At 33.8% G+C, this 19,928-nt stretch overlaps 1 protein-coding gene across 1 annotated transcript; it reads right to left on the bottom strand.

Annotated features, from left to right (window-relative positions):
- Positions 1 to 515: 515 nt before the first annotated feature.
- On the bottom strand, positions 516 to 1,691 carry LOC110774878 (protein PHOSPHATE-INDUCED 1-like). Its single transcript, XM_021979501.2, has one exon. It carries the CDS (start codon positions 1,605 to 1,607, stop codon positions 621 to 623), a length of 987 nt encoding a protein of 328 aa, XP_021835193.1. The 5' UTR covers positions 1,608 to 1,691; the 3' UTR covers positions 516 to 620.
- Positions 1,692 to 19,928: the final 18,237 nt, after the last annotated feature.

Below are 19,928 nucleotides of genomic sequence, written 5' to 3'. Positions count from 1 at the left end.
TAGTAACAGTCAGTCGCCTATGTTTCCTCTTTTAGAGTGATGGATAACTCAGTTGGTTAGACTTTCCATCCCGGTTCTAGATGATTTGGAATCGATTCTCCTCCCCGACCTTACACCAAAAAAAAAAAAAAAAACCTATGTTTCCTCTTTACCATAATACGGAGTATGGATTAGGATAATAATACCAAAATTTCCTAGTTCCTACCAAAAAAAAATTATTTTATTATTCGATGGCAAATCTACTTTCATCTCTGATCCACTTGTTTACTTAACAGTTCACTTTCTTGACATTTTTTTTTTACTTTATGCCATGTCTTCATTTATTAAATACTTCCACACATTATATTTTAAGTCCAAACTCCCAAGTAAAGCTGGCAAATAAGTGGCAATTCTACTGAATCCTGACAGTTCAATTAAAATACTCTTTAAAATGTCCAAATTAACACAAACAAGAGACAAATTTGTAATTCCATACTCGTGATAATAGCAAATTAAACGATTTGTTCAAAACTGTATCCAACAAAATGAATAAATGAATTAATAATAATAATCCTTCTACTAATCTACTCCAATTACATTTGAAATACTATTCGTATCCGTATAATAATACTCGTACAATTCTACACCAATGTAGAACAAGTAGAAGTAGAAGGATCGAACAAAGCAGGCAACAAATACTTCCTTCCATTCACCCCATTCGCATTATAACTACCCCCACTTGTTCCATCCACTAGTAAATTACCAGCATACCCTGGGTAAGCTCCTTTCCCATAAACCCCAGGACAAGCTGAAGCTATTTCAAGTGGGGCTTCTTTCGGGCCTTGATAAAACCCGTTTCCAAACGGGTTTGTCACCGTTGCAGCCATCAATGAGGCTAAGTTGATGATCATTCCGTCGAGGCCGACGTCGTTGTTGGGGGCTACTAACGGTGAGCTTTGTGGGCCGTAGATGGGCTGGTGGAATGGCCATGCGCATTGACCCGGGCATTGGGTTTCTGAGTTTCCGACCCAGATGTAAGCGAACTTGCTTTTATGGGATCGGGCTATTGTTGACCCGTGGGTACCGCATCGGTTGGAGCAGAACCCGGGAATCGCCACGTCGGAGGAAGTCAACACTACGTTGACTGCGTTGGATTGCGCGCCTTTGGAGGCGAGGTCGACGATGTGTTTGTTGGTGAGGGATTTGCCGAGTGAGTAGGACTCGTCGACGATTTGTTTGCCTAATGAGAGAGAAAGTGAAGAGGCTTTTTTGTTGGCGAGGTGGTAGTATTTTCCGATGGAGTTCCACCACGCGGCGACTGAGGGGTTGTTGTTGTGGTGGTCCTGGTGGAGGTGTTTGGTGGTGGTGGTGGGGGATAAGGAGGTTATGAAATCGGAAACTATGGCTTTCTGAGAAGGTGTGAATTTACCGTACCAGATTAGATTAACGGAGATTTTCCCGGCAAGGAGTGGGCCACTGTGGTAGTGAAGAAGGGTGGTGGTGGAGGATGGGTCTTCTAGTATTGGTTGTTGCTGCTTGTGGAGGGTGTTTCTGGCGGCGGAGGTGAGGTGGAGGAGAGAGAAAATAGTGAGGAAGATTGGGAGGAGGGTTTGAGTGGTTGAAGCCATTTTTAAATGTGTTTTTAAGTGTTTGAAAGTAGGGAGTGAGAAATGGGAAGAGGAAGAGGATGAGGATGAGTGAGATGGGAAAGAAGAGAAGGGGGTTTATATAGGTGGTAGATTGGAATTTGGATGAGGTGAATGGAGAAGGTGATTCAGAAAAAGACACTCCAAATTTAATTCTTCAGCATGGAAAAAGACGATATTTTTACATAAGGTTACAGGCTTACAGCTTCACAGACACGCGTCGTGGGTCCTATACGCTTATACCTCTATGGACTGGCAATGAAAATATCCAAACTGCCCTTTTGGAAGGTGAAGTGTGTAGAAGAAGAGAAGTGACCAAAAAAAAAAGGATAATGAGAAATGTTATTATTTTTTTTGTAAAAGAAATGTTAACAAAACGAGATTAGGAACATTTAGCATGCATAAAAAGGTCAATATCTCCATGGCTAGAATTACGATATCTCAAATATTCTATTTCGCATATAATCTGTCGGTAACTCTTGTGTAAGACCCGCCTTACCAGAAAGACCACTTTAATTGCTTAACTAATTATTTTCAATGATTTACTAATTAGTTTCAGTGCTTAACTAATTGGTTTCATTGTTTAACTAATTGATTCTAGTACTTAACTAATTAATGTCAGTGCTTAACTAATATAACACAAATGTGGTCTTTTATGTAAGACCGCCTTACATAAAAGTTTGTAATAATCTGTTGCACGGTTGACTTTAATATAAACATGTCGGATTGAACAAACTCGGATTACTAAAGTACTCCGCAGGCGATGAAGAACATTATCCGCTAATAGTTGATTCTTCCACGGACGCTGGAATTTTCCACAATAGTCAAATTACTACCTTATTTTAAAATGTCTTTAATAAGCTTAGTTTCAATACATGATTACATGCTCTTATTTACTTTAAGTTCAATCTGTAATTACAAAACTTATAAAAGTATATCGATGCTCGTGTACATAAATCTAATTGAATCAAAAGAACATGTTCCGTACCAGATACCGCTAAAAGGAAATGGCTCTTTTAACATGTAAAGTCAATCCAAAATATTTTTTACAAGTCAATTTTACCGTTGTTATAAACTGGATTTTGTATTTCTCAATAGCGTTATTTGCGTGTTTAACATCACTTCTTGTACAAATATACTGACTTATCGAGGATTAGAGGGTAGATAATTAGATATATGATGTTCCAACCAAATTTCCCAAAATGACTAACAACCCAAGATTTCAAGTATAAAAGAATGATACAAAAACTTCCATTAGTTGTGTAATTAATAAAGTCACGTTTTAGGAATAATTAGTTGAGTTCACCTAAAATGTAAAAGAAGGGGTATAAATGGAAAAAGAGTAAGCAAAAAAAGAGACGTTGAAAAAGAGAGGGAAAGAATAGTAAAGTCGTAAAACTGTAGACAGGCTGTTTTAAGAAGGTAATCGTAATAAATCAAGTTGTTATTTTGAGTTTTTATGGGGAAGGGTGATTACTCCAACTGGCAAATACTAAGTGATGAGTCGGTAATGGTAATGCCTTGCTGGCTTCATCTACTTTCAAGATGGTGACGTGTATGGGCTTTTTGTTTTTTGGGAGTATCCAATGGATGAGATGGACAAAATGTGGGTCCCACATGAACCACCTCACCTTCTCCTTCACGCTATTTTTGCTGATCTTTTTATATTGGACGTAAACTTATTGGGTTTTTATTTTTTGCTCATTATTATGGAACAACAAGACAAACATCCTTGAGGAGTTCTAGATCTCTCATTTTGGTCTTAATTATAAGGTCTTAATCGTTATTGTCAACTTCATCTTTTGTTTGCGTGGAAATTAATACTACCTCCGTTAGAAATAACGATATTGAGTTGATCGTATGGATTATTAATGATATTGAGTTGGTAGGGTGGATTATAAATGATTCTGAGTAATTATTGAGTTTGTCCGATTTGGATACTTTAACATGGTTGCTTTTGCTTTTTTTTAAAAATTAAAAAACTCAGCTCTAGTAAGTTCAATAGATAATCACAATTATGTCTAGTTAGGTCGATAAGTTTAATAATTTTCTATAAGTTATAACTCCCTCGAAATTATACTTTTGCAACCAGCTCTGATCAGGGTTCAATGAGTTATTGAGTTCTAACTGGGTGTACTAAGTTTTAATCAGAGTTTAATCAATTCCAGTAAGTTCAAATTGAGTCAGTTAAGTTCAAGTTTATTCGGTGAAGAGAATGCCTACTTAAAAGTCCCAGATCCAATAAATGCATATAAGTTCCAATGGAGCCCAGTCAGATTGATACAATCCAATTCATAAATTTTAAATAAGTCAGTCATGTTTAATCAGGCTCAATAAATTACTAAAAATTTAGATAAATTTAGTTAATATAAGTTCAAGTTTCATACAATAGAAAAAAAAAAAAAACTTGCATGATTTTTTTAATTGGGCTATAAGTGTCCACTTACAATGTCCTAATCACTATTAACTTGGAAAGAATTAGTTAATTATAGTGAGTAGCGTGCATGAAGGGTGTTGTACTTTAGTACACACAACTACACAAGATTACAAGAATATAAGATAGATTGAAATAACGTAATTAATTGCATAGTATTCTCCTAGGGTACTTAAATATGGTCTTCATTAGTCGCACGGGTAGATCACTCTGCACAATGTTAATCCAATGCATCCCAACTCCATCGAATCCAAAGGTTTTCGATGAAGAGATCTACATTTGTAATTGACATATATAAAACTTATGAACTACGAATCGGAGTAATATCTTATGGAAAAAAGTCATTTTTAAATCGTAAAACAATTATTCCGTATTATTAACACCTTTTAACGTTTTATGGTGAGTTGACAATATATTATTGACTTTCGATGTTATGGCATTCACTCTCTCTAGCTAGCGTTATTGGCTAGTGTCTTAATTAATTGATTACTCCATCCTATTTTGTAACAAGTACTAATTCAAAAAAGTTGTTTTACTATAATTAAGTCGTTTAAGAGAAATTTACCATATCTTAACAAGCTAAGTCGTTTAAGAGAAATTTATCATATCATATCATATCATAATAGCGAGGAATGTATCTTCTAATCTTGATGTCCAGGGATCAATCTCCGTTGAGAGCACATAGGAGGTGGGGAATTGGGTACCTTACTCTTTTCCTTTTCTCTTAAACGACCTAGCCGGTCAAATTTTACTATGAATCTGGATGAACCATAATAGATACGACGACACAAACCCACTTGACTAAAAAAAATCGACTGAATTGAAATAGATTAGTTTACCACAACAAATTAAATTTCAATAGGCATGAAAGATTTTCCATCCAAATCTAACCCTTATTCCAGTCTAAACGACCTGTTTATCACCTCTACTCTACTGAAAGTACGGAGTAATATCTCACAAAATGGGTTGGAAAGATTGAAGTTAATTAGGGCACATTCATGTACCCTAGGATCTAGAAAAAAGCAGACAAGCATGGTACGGGTATGTGATCTTTAAGTATTACATCCATTGCTTAGAATGGGGGACCTAACTAGCTAGTTATGCTCGTCTAGGAATGCCCATCATATATGAAGCTCAAATACAATGCATATGAATTATATACCCTATACCATTGCTTCATTTAGATAAACATCGTGCCAAAAATGACAATGTGGTCCCTTTTTATGTCCTAATACATTAACACATGCATGTTTCTAATTAATCTAATTAAGGTCTAATCATAATTTAATCTAATAATCTTACACAAGATGATGTAATTTTCTTGAAATTAAGCATTTTGTCTAGGAAACCTCAAATTAACACATGCAAAGGGATAGCTAAGGTAAGCTAGATGTTACTCTTGCTCTTGCAAGCTTGTTTCCCAACAACTCTTTTAAGTTTATCAACTTACTCACCTCAAAGTTCTCAAACCATCCGCTGTAATCCTCAAATGGAGGATAGAGATTCGAATATGAGACATATTATCAAGTTTTTGGCTAACACCGTAACAAACCCATTTGGAAATGGTTATTACCAAGGGGAAGCATTAGCTCCACTTGAGGCAACTTCTGCTTGTACCCGAGTCTATAGCAAAGGAGCTTACCCGAGTTATGCGGGTAAGTTCCTTATAGACTTGAGTTCACTCAAGGGCTGTCAAAAATTAACCCGATCTAACCGATTTATGACAAAAATCGAAGTGATCCGGGAAAAAAATTCACACATTCAATTCGCATAAGCACAATGACCCCGCACAACTACATTATCCGATTATATCCGAATAAATTATACGCGATCCGTAACTGACCGATGACCCAATTTGACGGCCTTAGAGTTCAGGTGCAAGTTATAATGCCATTGGGTGGAATGGTCGGAAATACGAAGTACTACCTTTTACATGCACTGTTTGATCCATCTACCTCCTAAATGTTGGACCTTGGTTTGAAAATTGAAAAATTAGATGGACCCATTATAGCCATCCCTTGCAGAATGATTTTGGGCTTTTTAGTTGGGCCTCAGGCGGTCTAGCCCATCTAAAAGTACATAAAATCATAAGATCATTGTTAATCGTGGGGAAAAATCCTCACCACTCTCTCTCTCTACTTATTTTTCCTCAAGTGTAAAAAATTACACATGGTTTACAATGCTCTTAAAGCGGTGGGCCGGTAGATTTAAATAAATGCGATACGTTTTCTATATTTCTAAAAATACGTACTACAACTCAACTCATAATATATCAACATTTTATAAAATATTAAATTTGAAAGATCAACATTTCATAAAATATTAAATTTGAAAGAGTATACAAAAAAACAAAGATATTTTTTAGGTATTATAGTTGGACATCATTCTGCTCAAAAGTTAAGTCACATGAGAGATTACGATAGGTTGGAAACCAGTTTTGGATAATTCTATCCCATTTAGGTTTGTCAAAAACTTACCTAATTCGATTTACATCGACAAAATCAAATTGACCCGAAAAAAAAAATTACATGTTCAATCCACTTGGTTACATTGAATATTTGATCCTGGACAAAAAATTATCTGATCCGTACCGATTAGACCAGATTTATAACCGATCACTAATCTAATTTGACAGCCCTCTGTAAAATGACTAGTTGAAAGAAGAACCCAAACAATAATATGGGCTAGTATTTCACTTGTTTTTGCCAATGTGGATCTTATGTTATTGGGCCATATGATGACTCATGCATCTTAGTAAGTCAAAGGTCTGATACTCTGATTTGTTTTAAGAAGCGTGTCTTGCGGGTGAAGGTCGGGTGGCCCGTACTTATAGGGAGCACATAGGTCATTTTCATGTTTAGATTCATAGTGCAAGATTTGTGACTTTCCATAGCTATACTAGATGGAATCCCTCTTCCCTAGTCGGGTGGCTTGTACAATAAGGGGGTAGCTCATTGGCCTTATTAATTATGATTAATTCTTTCATCTTTTACCAACGTGGACACTCACATGTGTTGTTCGGGAATACTTCTACACTCCCCAACTCATATGTGAATTTAACATGGTATTAGAGCTCGAGTTTGTCAGGTCTTTCAAAACTATACATTTTTAAGCCACTGGTTATTAGACCGATATTGGATTTTCATTCCTAATGAGGCTATAATACCTTCTGGTGTGCTCTAAATTTTAAGGGCATTCACATGTGAGGGGGGAAATTGAAACCTAATGTTACCCACATTTGAGTTGGCCCACATTGGAGAAAGATGTGAGAAAAATATCACCTTATAAGCTTGTGTAGTTACTCTCAATATTATCAATTGGGTTTTAGTGTGGAACCTCAATTAGACTTATAAGTTGACTGAATTCTCCTCCTCCTTATTGAGTTGCTCAGGCCGATTTTATATTTCTCTCAAGTTTGATAACTTATTAAAATCTAATTCATAACTAATTATCATATCTATTTAATTTGGTAGTTAGTTTTGCTAACTTAGAGGACGAGAGAACATAGCCAATCAAGGTGTCAGGGTTGTCACCATTTCTAAATTGGGGTGTCGTAATGTTGGTAAAACAGTAATTTAGCTCGTATTAATTTAATTTTTCTAATAAATAAAATGTATAAACCTTTTTTTTTTACCAAGTTGGATGGTCGGCGGCCCACCCTTGACACCCCTGTCTCCGCCACTGACCACATGTCCATCAATTAGTAAAACCAAATAAGGGTTTGTTTTTTTTTTTCCACAAAAATAACGGAAATTAAAGACAATAAAGAGAATAATGTAAGATCCATTCATGAACATTAGAGAACAACAAGAGTAGATAGAGTAAAAGTAATTAATTTATTCAGTTTCCTCTTACTAAAAGAGACCATTTTGAAAGTAGTAGATAGTTTAGTTGATTAGAGCTTTCATCCCGATTCTAGGTAATCCTAGGATGAGTTCTCATCCCCGTCATTGTGGCTCATTCGCAAAAAAAAAAAAAAAACACACCATTTTTCTTCTAAAATGAATCTTTTTTTTTGAGGTAGTGCTAATCGTTGGCCATATTTGCCCATTTAGGTGTGTTAAATTGTTGGCTGCTATTGGGGACCCGTTCATTAGTTGTTGCTCCTGGACAAGCAATATCAGCAGCTCTAGCTGGAACCGTATTCTGCCCATTTGGGCCGGTTTTCATTTCCGTTGCTACCCGGCCCGCAATATCATGGGCTCTAAGTGGAGCCCCGTTTTGTCCACGGGTTCTCATGATTTCGGTATTTCCAGGACATACGATGTTAGAGGCTCTGATTTTTTCAAATCCTTGGATCAAAGATGTTGATGCTGCGGTAACAGTACTGCTCAAAGTACCCCACACTGAATCATTCTTCTTACTCATACTTAATTACTTACTAGTATGTTTTTATGATGATATTTTGGTGTTTTAATGTGTGAATAAGAAATTAATATGGTTTTGGGTTCAAGTATTATATAGCCTTTGTGAAAAGTCTGAAAACTAACCATCAACTTGCTTAATTAAGAAATGATAAGAGGAAATTGCGTATTTGCCTCCATTATTTCACTAATGTTTTTTTAATACAATAAAAAAAAGGAAAAAAGTAACCACCCCAATTGACCACCTTATTGTAAGACTATAAGAAGACAAAAAGTTATGCATATATTTAAGTATTTTTTTTGGGTATTATTAATGACTACGTTCTCCGGTCAAAATAAAATACTTTAACTTTGTAGGTAGGGGTGGACACGAACCGAACTGCTCGTGAATAATTTGGAATCGGCTCAGTCAAAATTCAGTTTGAGTTTGGTGCGTTTATAAACGAGCCGAGTTCGAGCTCGAAAATATAGTTCGATTAATTAACTAGCCGAACTCAAACTCTACATGGGTCGGCTCGAAAGCTCGCGAACTTTATCAATTACCTTTCCAAAAAAATCTAATATTAGAATCAATTGACTTTCTTATCACCGAGAGCAAAAATGAACTCCTTGATTATATTTCTCAAATACCTACTCAACTACTCCGTATAATTTTATCTCTTACCTTGTTTAACTTCGTTTCTTTACATTTTTACTCTTGAATAATGGAATCAAGATATCTGATTCCAACATATTACATATGGTATCAATTACATACATATATACTTAATTATAATTAATTTTAATTGATTGCATTTAATTATTTAACATCTATACTAATATATTAAAAGGCATTGAGAAAAATGTCCATGTGGCACATAGTACTCTTCCCTTTGCGCCACATCATCCACTCACCAAATGATATGTCATATCATGGAAAACCAAAAATCAATACGTACAATGAGGTTTGAACTCCAGACCTCGAGTGTGGAGGATAACTCTCATTACCATCTTAGCCAACAACCATTTGTGGTATATCTCTTCACATTAATTTATAAATGAATTTTAACATGAAGTTTACAACAACTAAACTTTTATGTGACTTTTTATTTTCTATTGACTATTTTGGAAAAAAAAAAAATTAAAGAATTAGTACAACCATGAATAAACATGATGTCATAAGTCTCATAAGTATCAACTACAGAAATGCCTTGCATGACTGCATATGTCTAATTTGGTGTTTTTTAATTTTGAATCACTTATTTCCACTAGAAAACAAATTATAAATTGTAAGATGATGCAATTGAAAAATTATTTCTCATGATAAATGACTTAGTGTGTTTGTGTAGTTGACGAACTTGATGAATGCTTTCACTTAACGCTATACATGTATCTTATCAAATATTTTGCTCAAGAAAAATCTAAAATTTTAACTATTTAAATTAGCAATCGGGGCATCGCCCAAGCCACACACTAGTTATATATTTATAAGATAAGATTCTTTTACAAAAAACTTGTTCATGGCAAAATGGTCCACACAATCAAATAAGTCCTCTTTTCTATAGGGCGGGATACTCACAGGCCTTATTTGATTCATTATTAGTAAATGAAAGGAATAGAAAGGAAGAGAAAAGAAGAGAAAAAAGAAAAGGAAAGAGATTTTATTTTTCTATGTTTAATTAAAGAGAAAAAAACGTGGAAAAGAGAAAGGAAATATAAATGTTAGCTTTTAATTTTTTCTTTCCTCTCAAAATACTCCAATTATGAGAGGAAAGGAAACTGAAATATAAATGTCTAGGAATGCCCATCATATATGAAGCTCAAATACAGCATTACATACCCTATACCATTGCTTCATTTAGATAAACATCGTGCCAAATATGACAACGTGGTCCCTTTCGAGGTCCTAATACATTAACACATGCATGTTTCTAATTAATCTAATTAAGGTCTAATCATTTTTTAATCAAATAATCTTACACAAGATGATGTAATTTTCTTGAAATTAAGCATTTTGTCAAAGAACTCCTTACACAAGTTAGCTCTTATTCTTACACAAGTTAGCTCTTATTCTCGCTCTTGCTAGCTTGTTTCCCAACAACTCCTTTCAAGATTATCAACTTAATTACCTACCTCAAAGTTCCCAAAACCATCGGCTGTAATCCTCAAATGGGAATAGCCGGATAGGAATTTGAATATGAGACATATATTGCCAAGCTTTTGGCTAACACTGTAACAAACCCGTTTGGAAACGAGTATTACCAAGGGGAGGAAGAAGCTCCACTTGAGGAAACTTTAGCTTGTACCCGGGTGTATGGCAAAGGAGCTTAACCGGGTTATAAACTCGAGTTCAGGTGCAAGTTGTAATTTCAATGGGTTGAATGGTCGGAAATATCTTTTACCTGCATTTTTTGATCCATCTACATTTGAATGTTTTTTGTTTTTTTTGGAAGGAATCTACATCTAAATGTCTGGAAAGCACGGACAAGTTATTGGGCTGTTGTATCCCGTGTCCGACACGTATCGGACACGGACACACCTTGTATATGCGAAAATATGCGTCTGATACGCGATATCAAATGTCCGTTCTTTTTTGAAATATTAGGACACGGAACACTTGTCAGATACACGATGTACACATTTTGGACACATAACAATCTTTTAATATTACACATCTTATGTTTATGAAGACTGCTTAGTCATTTATAACAACCTTAGTCTAGTCAGATCAGTGTAATTTTATCTTTTTTTTATATGTTATACTCTGGCCCTGTTTGGTTACGAGCTGTTAGCTGTTAGCTGATAGCTGGTTTGACTAGCTGTTAGCGGTTAGCTGTTTGCATTAGCTGATTTGACTAGTTGGTTGCATTAGCTGTTTGTGTAAAAGTGTTTGGTAAATTAGCTAATAGTTGTTTAATATGTAAAATGACCATTAAGGACATTGACATACTTTGTTTCTTATTAATATTAGACAAATATTTTATTGTGTTAATTTTTTCTCTCTATAGTTTTCTAATAAACATTGACTAAATAAAATATATTTATTGTTTTAAAAAAATTACTCTTTATTTAATTTTTTTAATCATATATATTTTTCAAATAGATAAATATTACTAATTAAAGTTCAAGAATGGTTGCAATATACTTCAATTGCTTCAAAGTACTAATATAAAATTTATTATAACAAAAAAAGAATCTAGTTAATATGGTGAAATTAAAAAGAAAGTGAGTATATTTTTAGGAGAAAAATATGTAGGGTAGCAAGGTTGATAGTGGTTGTAATAATAGGCAATAATAGGACAAAATAGTCATTTTCATCCACTTTCTCAAACCACTAATTGCAAAAAGCTCCTATATTGAGCTTTTTCAAAATTAGCCTTTTCACCCCAAAACTCTCTTCCAATCCTCTCCTAACCAAACACTCCCAATTAGCTTTTTCTAATGGTCAAACCTCTAATTCACCCTCAAAAGCTCTTTTTCCCTCAAACCTCTCCTAACCAAACACCCCCTCTGTATTATTTTTTTACTATTATTTTCCGTGTCCGTCATTTTTAAGATGGGTGTATCCCCGTACTCATATCGTGTTCGTATCCATATCTGTTTTGGTGCAACCTAGCTAAATGTTGGACCTTGGTGTGAAAATTGAAAAATTAAATGGAACCATGATAGCCATCCGGTACAGAATGATTTTGGGCCTTTTAGTTGGGCCTCAGGCGGTTTAGATTATGTGTAGTAGCGCCAACTAAAGGAGTAAAGGCGTAAAGCGGTGGGCCGGTGGATTTTAAATGAATGCGATACGTTTTCTACATTTCAAAAAATACAAGTCTACCACTTCCTCCATTTCTTAAATATTGCACCATGGTTGATTTTGCGCATTCCAACACATACTTTGACTTTAATATCTCAAATTATATATAACTAAAAATTATAAAATTTGATATTTTAGATAATATATTTCAATACAAATTTAATAAGATACCACATCACTATAATGTTCTTAGTTATTAATCCCAAAAGATAATCAAAAGTCTATTGTGAATAGTGCAAAAAACAAGAGAGTGCAATATCTATGGAACGGGTGAAATATTAAATTTGAAAGAGTATAAAAAAAATATTCTATCAAAATCTTTTACTCCCTCCGTCTCTTTTTGTTAATGATTTAATATTCTATCAAAATTTGTGTCAAATAATTTTTTAACCAATTAAATTCATTGGTTATTTAATTTCTCACACCTTTCTTTTAGGACATTCAATTTTTCTCATATTCCCAATATCCAAATTTTGATAAAAGTGAAAACATTATAAATAAACGCAATTTTTCTTGTTTAAATAAAAAAATAGAGGAATCTCAATACACATTAATTAGTCGTTAATAAACGTGCAAAATGTCAAACGTAAAAAACAAAAAGAGACGGAGGGAGTAGGTATTATAGTTGGACATCAGACTGCTCAAAAGTTAAGTCATATGACTATATGAGAGATCAATTGTAGATAAGTATTTAGGATAACTCCATAGTAGGTCGGAAACCAGTTTTGGATAATTCTTATCCCATATAAGCTTGTCAAAAACTTACCTGATTCGACTGACATCGACAAATTCGAATTGACCCGAAAAATAAAATTTACACCTCAATCCATTTTGGTTACATTAATCCTGCACAAAACATTATATGATTCGTACCGATTAGACCATATCCGGAACTGATTATTGCCCTAATTTGACAGCCCTCTGTAAAATGTCTTGTTGAAGGAATAACCCACATAATAATATGGGCTAGTATTTCACTTGTTTTTGCCAATGTGGGTCTTATGTTAATGGGCCGATGACTCATGCATCTTAGTAAGTCAAAGGTCTGATTAGAGTGAGAGAATTGAGTTTTCTCTTTGTGAGCCGTTGCTATCTAGCCATCCGATCGAGACTCAAACGAACTCCGGTTGACTTCATATATAAAGGTACTCCCTCCGTCCCGGAATACTTGACCTGTTTTCCTTATCGGGCCGTCTCTTAATACTTGACCTGTTTCTAAAAATGGAAATATTCTAACAATATTATATTATTTCTCACTCCACCCCTATTAACCCACCTACCCCCTACTCCATACAAAAAATAATTAAAAATTCAACCCCTACTCTCCCCATCCCCACCCCTTTACACATTTTCCACTAACTACATTAAAATAATACCCCACTATCAACTACTACCTATTAAATTAAATAAGTCAATTCAAGTCCCTTAAACTCTGTGCCGGTCAAACCGGGTCGAGTATTCCGGGACGGAGGGAGTATGACACAAGGGCACGTGTACGTGGGCCGTGTATTGTGTCTGGGCCTTCCTTTTGAAATTTTGAAACGACATGTCAGGACATGAAACGAGTGGACTTTGCGTGTGAAGGGCGCATTCAGGCCCATGAAACGTGGCTCGATACGAGAGTGTGTAGAAAAATATGTAGAATCTCTCTACACAAATAAGTGCTACTTTAATAATAAATTTTCGGGGATTCATTCATAGTTAACATTATCGACTGTAGAAACTCAATGTTATTCAAAATAGGGAAAGATGAGAGAAAATACCAACTTTTTGAGGAGTTACTCTCATTATTGTCAATTATTTTAGTGTGGAATCTTTATTACGCTACATTATAAGTGGATCAAACTCTCAACCTCTTTATTAGGTTGTCCAAGCCTATTTCGTATTCTCTGAAACTTAATATTAGACTCCTTACTCTGTCAATTAAAAGCCATCTTTGCGACTATATAAGACTCCGTTTGGTAGGGTGTAAAACGTTTTCATGTAAAACGATTTTCCATTTTTCAATCATTTTACGTTGTTTGGTTGGGTAAAAGATGGAAAACAATTTTCCATGACTCCCTCCAAGATGGAAAATCATTTTCCATTTAAAAGGGAAAGAAATCACTTTTCTTTCCTTTCTCTTACCTCCCTCTCCTTTCTTCCACTCAATCTTCACCATCTTCTCCCATTTTCCTTTAAGGTACAAAACAAAGGAAAAGTAGTTTAAAATTGTATTTCCACTACCAAAATTTGTATCTTTAATGACAACCTAATAACGATTGTCAAAAATTCCATCGCTAAAAGGCTTTTGCGACGGGGATAACAACCAAACAAAAACGGAAACAACCGTTATAAATGTCTTTTACGACGGGTTAACGACGGTATTTTCCATTAACGACGACCCCCTTTTATGACGGGTTCGTGACATGAAATCTCGTCGTTAATCAACTATTGGCCTTTAGCGACGGGAATTCCCGTCGTTAATGGTACAATTTATTGTAGTGCGATTTCCCTTGAATTTTTTTTCCATGGAAAATCATTTTACAATAAAAACGTTTTACGGCCTACCAAACGATGTCTAAGTAAGTCTAAGCCAAAGATTATACTTCCTTTGTTCTTTTTTAAATTGCACAATTATTTAGGCACGTTTTCTATACGCGATTTCAAACATTAATATTTTCGATTATGAATTAAAAAAATTACAAAAAGTTGATATTTAAAAAATATTTATTGCGACGAATCTAACAAGAACCCACACGACTATATTTTTTTTTTCTTAAGTATAAATCACAAAATAAAGTCAAATAAGCTTGTGTAAATAGTGTCAAAAACTCATTATATCATGTAAATAAGAACAGAGAAAGTATAAGGATACCTTACTCATGACAGGAAAACCCAACCAAGTTTGACTTTTGTTATGAGGGGAACCGAGTTTGACTTAATAGCAAATCAATTGTGATTTGTGAGTTGACGTAAAAAATAACTTTTCCAATATTCAAATTGTTGGAGGAGACTGATTATCTTCAATGACGGAGCGTCCACGCAAAAAATGTGGCCATATATTGTAGTACGGAGTAACAAGTTAACAACCAACAATTAGTGAATTGTCTCCTTCTATGCAAAATTATTGAATTCTCCTGTTAAAGCCGACCTGTATACAATACACCTAACTTAACACCATTATTAGGGGGTGTGGAAGAGGGCATAAAAAGTGATTTTTATTTCTGTAATTTTGTACTACAATCTCTTTTAAATGATCTTTACAGTTATTATAGGCACAAATATTAAGATAAAATAGGAAAAATGTATAAAAATGTGAGTGAAGATAATAAAATATGGATAAAGTATGATAGATGAGTAAAATGGTGGGTGTGTGTAAGTACGTAATAGTGTAAGAAAAAAAAAAGAATAAAGTAAAAAAAATGAGTGGAAGTTGTAAATATTGTAGGGTAATAGGGGTAAGATAGTAAAAATTTTATGTACAAAGTAGAATAAAACAAAGTGTAAAGAACATTATGAAACAGACTAAAACGGTTGAAACAAATGTAGGAGTAGTATATAAAAGGTTTTGCAGGTGCCTGGTGTACGAGAAATTTATTGTACATCGGAGTAAGTTTTACATAATTTTTACACTTTTAACATGTTTTGATTACATGGTTTGCTTTATAAATAATTATTAGTTAGTGATTTTCAAGGGATATTTTTTATTAAGAGAAATTTTATTACTAAAAATAGATAAATTTTACATTATATCATATAACTTTTAAATTAATTTTAACTCCACATTACTTTAGTATTTTGTATATTTTGCAATTTAAGTGGCGTATAAGAGCTAATGAATTAAGGGAGTATGAATGAGGAAGTATTTACACATATCAGATATGTGTAACCCAACACATATCAGACCCAAAAGAAAAGATAAATTAAAAAGTAAAGTGATTTTGGGGGGAAAATGAAATTGAATAGTGAAAGACAAATGACATTTCTGCCAAGTTGGACCATGTGACGTGGAAAGAAGGTAGCTTCACCCCAAAACAAAATCTGCCTCCTTTCCCCCAAATCGTCTTCTTCTTCCCCAATTCACCTGTTCTTCTTCTTCCCCAATTCACCTTATCTTCATCAATTCTAACCTATTGATGAACAAAAACAAACAAATTTAAACCACAATAAAATTAGCTTCCGAAAATCTGCCTCCTTCCCCCAAATCGTCTTCTTCTTCTTCCCCAATTCACTTGTTCTTCTTCTTCTTCTTCTTCCCCAATTCACCTTATCTTGTAAAACTGGACGGAATAATTTTTTTGCGATGAGTTCGAGAGAAATAGATGCTGAAACTGGACGATTATCATGTTAAATATAGTTGCATTTCACAATTTAGATAGTGCCATTCCAATTAAGAAAGTACCATTTATACTTTATAAAGTACCATTTCAATGTATAAAGTACCATTTCTTATTTAAAAACTACCATTCATATTTACAAATTCAACGTCATTTTACCTGTGAATTAATTAAAATAATCGAATTTAACCAAAAATAATGGATTTAACCTGAATTAATTAACAAATTAGCATGGTTTTCACCTTCATTAAATAACAAATCATCATAGAATTTAAATGAAATTTGCACTTTCAGATTACTTAATTCCGGATTCTTTGGAATAAAATCAAATCCAAGACATTACAACACCAGAAATTATTTTACAAATTTGAAAAAAATGATCCCCCAATTAAACTACTACTATATCGACAATTTTGGTTTCCAGAACTTGAGATCCAAATAACTTAAAATAAAACAATTACAAACTATAAAAACTAAATAAATTATACATCAAATTCAATGACATACCTCACTTAAGCAAGATCCAAGTAAAACAACAAAAAACGAACCGAAATCGAGCAAGAACAACGACAAATTTTCACCAGAAAAATGGGGGATGAGAGAGAGGAGAGAGAACGGCGGAGAACACAACGAAGGAAGGTGAGAGTTTATGCCACGCTGGAACATGTGTTTCCCACAAACAACTCCTACAGGGATCCAACTTACCACATCAGCATTTTTAAAATGCGACTGAAATGACAATATTACCCTCTGATATGTTTTTGTAATGCATGTCGGGCAGCCGCTACGCCACCCTCGAGTATGAATTAGCTGCTTTGGATGTGTAAAGGACTTGAACGGCCCCAAAAAGTTGAGGAAGTACAAATACATATCAGATATGTATGGGGAAATACATATCAGAATAAAAGACAAAATAGGAAAAAGGACAAAAAAATAATTAAATGGTATTTTTCTAAACACAAATGGTACTTTTTTTTTTTACAGAATGGTATTTTTTTTTACCGAATGGTACTTTTTTTTACATGAATGGTACTTCCTTTTTTGTCTTTTAGCTATTTGTCTTTTATTTGATATGTGTGCTTCCACACATATCAGGTATGCGAAAAAACGAACCCCAAAAAGGTAGTGTGATAATTTGTTGTATTTCGTGAACTTTTTTTTCTCTTTATAGTACGGAGTAATGTTTAGCCGATGTCAAGCCCAAGCCTATATACACCTAATAGGCTAATACCATTATTAAAATCAGGGGTGGATCCGATATCCGAAATTTTCGGATCGGGGAAACGTGATTCGAATGCGATCCGAAAGTTTCGGATATCCGGATATTTCGGATCGGATATCCGAAAACTATCCGAATTTTTAAAAAGTAAAAAATAATCACGTTTTAAACTAATTTTTTTCGGATATCCGATCCGAAAGATCCGAAACCTTAATACTGGATCAGATATCTGAAAATTTGGATCTGATTATCGTATTTTTCTATTTTTTGTTTTTAAATATTGAAATATTTCGGATATCCGAAATGAAAAAATATTGATCCGAATCTGATCTGAAAATCCGATTTTTTTTTCCCCGGATATCCGATCCAAAATGTCCGTAATCTTAAAACCTGATCGAATTTCCGAAATTTCAAATCGGATCATCGAATTTTCTGATCGAATCAAACGGATAGGATATTTTTGTACACCCCTAATTAAAACGACAAAGAATAACACAAATTTAAAAGACGAGCCGTAACAAAGTTGACATAAGACATAAGACCAAGGGGCATTTCACATTTGGTACCGAAAGTTGCACGTAAACAGACAACCTATATACTGTACTCCGTATTTCTATTTATAGTATGTGGGGTATATAAAATATCTTTTGAGATTTCCTCAATTTACAACTACTAGAACAGTATGTGTTATGTCAAAAAAGAAAAAGAAAAAAAAGAACAGTATGTGTATGGAAAAACTTTTAGGGGGAAAATAAAAATGGGCGAAATTAATGGCGGTTTATCTATTAAAGGTGATTAGCTTTATCAGATTAAGAAACTAATACTTCCGTACGATTATAAAGACTTTTTTTTAGGGAAAATATAAAAGACAATTATTTATACAAGTTGTCTTTCAAATTGAAGTTGGCAAGTTGTTAATGTTAACTTCATTAATTACATCATTGCTATCATCACATGCCAAATAATGAACCAATGTCCATTCTAAACGTTAATCGTCTGTTCGTTATCGTTTTTGTTTTCAATTTTCTGAAAACTAAAAACAAATACTTGTACATGAAAACAATTAAAAAATAGTTTTTACTTTTTGTTGTTGTTAGTTATTACAGCAACATACTTCGTATTTATTATATGTCTGACTATTTTTTAGTACATGAGTTATTCTAAAGTATTTGATTTTCAAAATCTTAAAACCAAAAAATGAAAACTATAAAAATGGACCCTAAATTAAGGCTAATAATATACTCCATATGTAGTTCTTAACTAGGGTTATAAATGAGTATTTGACGCATTATCTAACTTGGAACTACTTTAGGAATGTGTATCAAAATAATGTGTCGATCGGTGTTCATTATAAGCTAATGTTTCCCCTTTGGACTGCATATAACATTTTCCTAAAATAATTGCACTAATTTAATTAAGATTTTTAAAAATTTAATAACAAATTTACAATAATATATTTTATATGGTTTTATGGGTTATGAATGATATGTTTCATATGCTTTGACTTTTTAGGCTTAATCTTAATCTTAATCCAAAACAAAATAAAGATCTCAATCATGCAACTAGCCGACTTATTTGACTGAAACCAATATATGCTTGTATAAAATTAGAATACGGATTTGACTATTTCATATACTACGTACTTCCTCCGTCCCGGAATACTCACCCGGTTTGACCGGCACAGAGTTTAAGGGACTTGAATTGACTTATTTAATTTAATAGGTAGTAGTTAATAGTGGGGTATTATTTAATGTAGTTAGTGGGAAATATGTAAAGGGGTGGGGTTGGGGAGAGAAGGGGTTGAATTTTTAATTATTTTTTGTATGGAGTAGGGGGTAGGTGGGTTAATAGGGGTGGAGTGAGAAATAATATAATATTGTTAGAATATTTCCATTTTTAGAAACAGGTCAAGTATTAAGGGACGGCCCGATAAGGAAAACAGATCAAGTATTCCGGGACGAAGGGAGTATAACATTCCCAAGGATTTTTTGCGTACGTATAGATAATTTCCATCATTCCATGCTATTATAGCAATTAAATATATTATCTCCCATGGCCCTTATCTTTTGATGCATTTGTCTTTTTTTTTTTTACTTGAATCTTAAATCTTACGATCTAAAATATGCTGATCTAGAATATACGGCCGGTTTAAATTTACAATGCAACGATGTAATACAATA

Source organism: Spinacia oleracea, chromosome 2, assembly GCF_020520425.1.
Source record: "Spinacia oleracea cultivar Varoflay chromosome 2, BTI_SOV_V1, whole genome shotgun sequence".
Taxonomy (NCBI): domain Eukaryota; kingdom Viridiplantae; phylum Streptophyta; class Magnoliopsida; order Caryophyllales; family Amaranthaceae; genus Spinacia; species Spinacia oleracea.
The sequence above is the reverse complement of the archived record's forward strand: the minus strand, read 5'-3'. Positions and strand labels throughout refer to the sequence as shown.

What these genes read in the sequence shown, in the direction of transcription:
- LOC110774878 (XM_021979501.2), bottom strand. Translation starts at nt 1,607, where the DNA reads ATGGCTTCAACCACTCAAACCCTCCTCCCAATCTTCCTCACTATTTTC.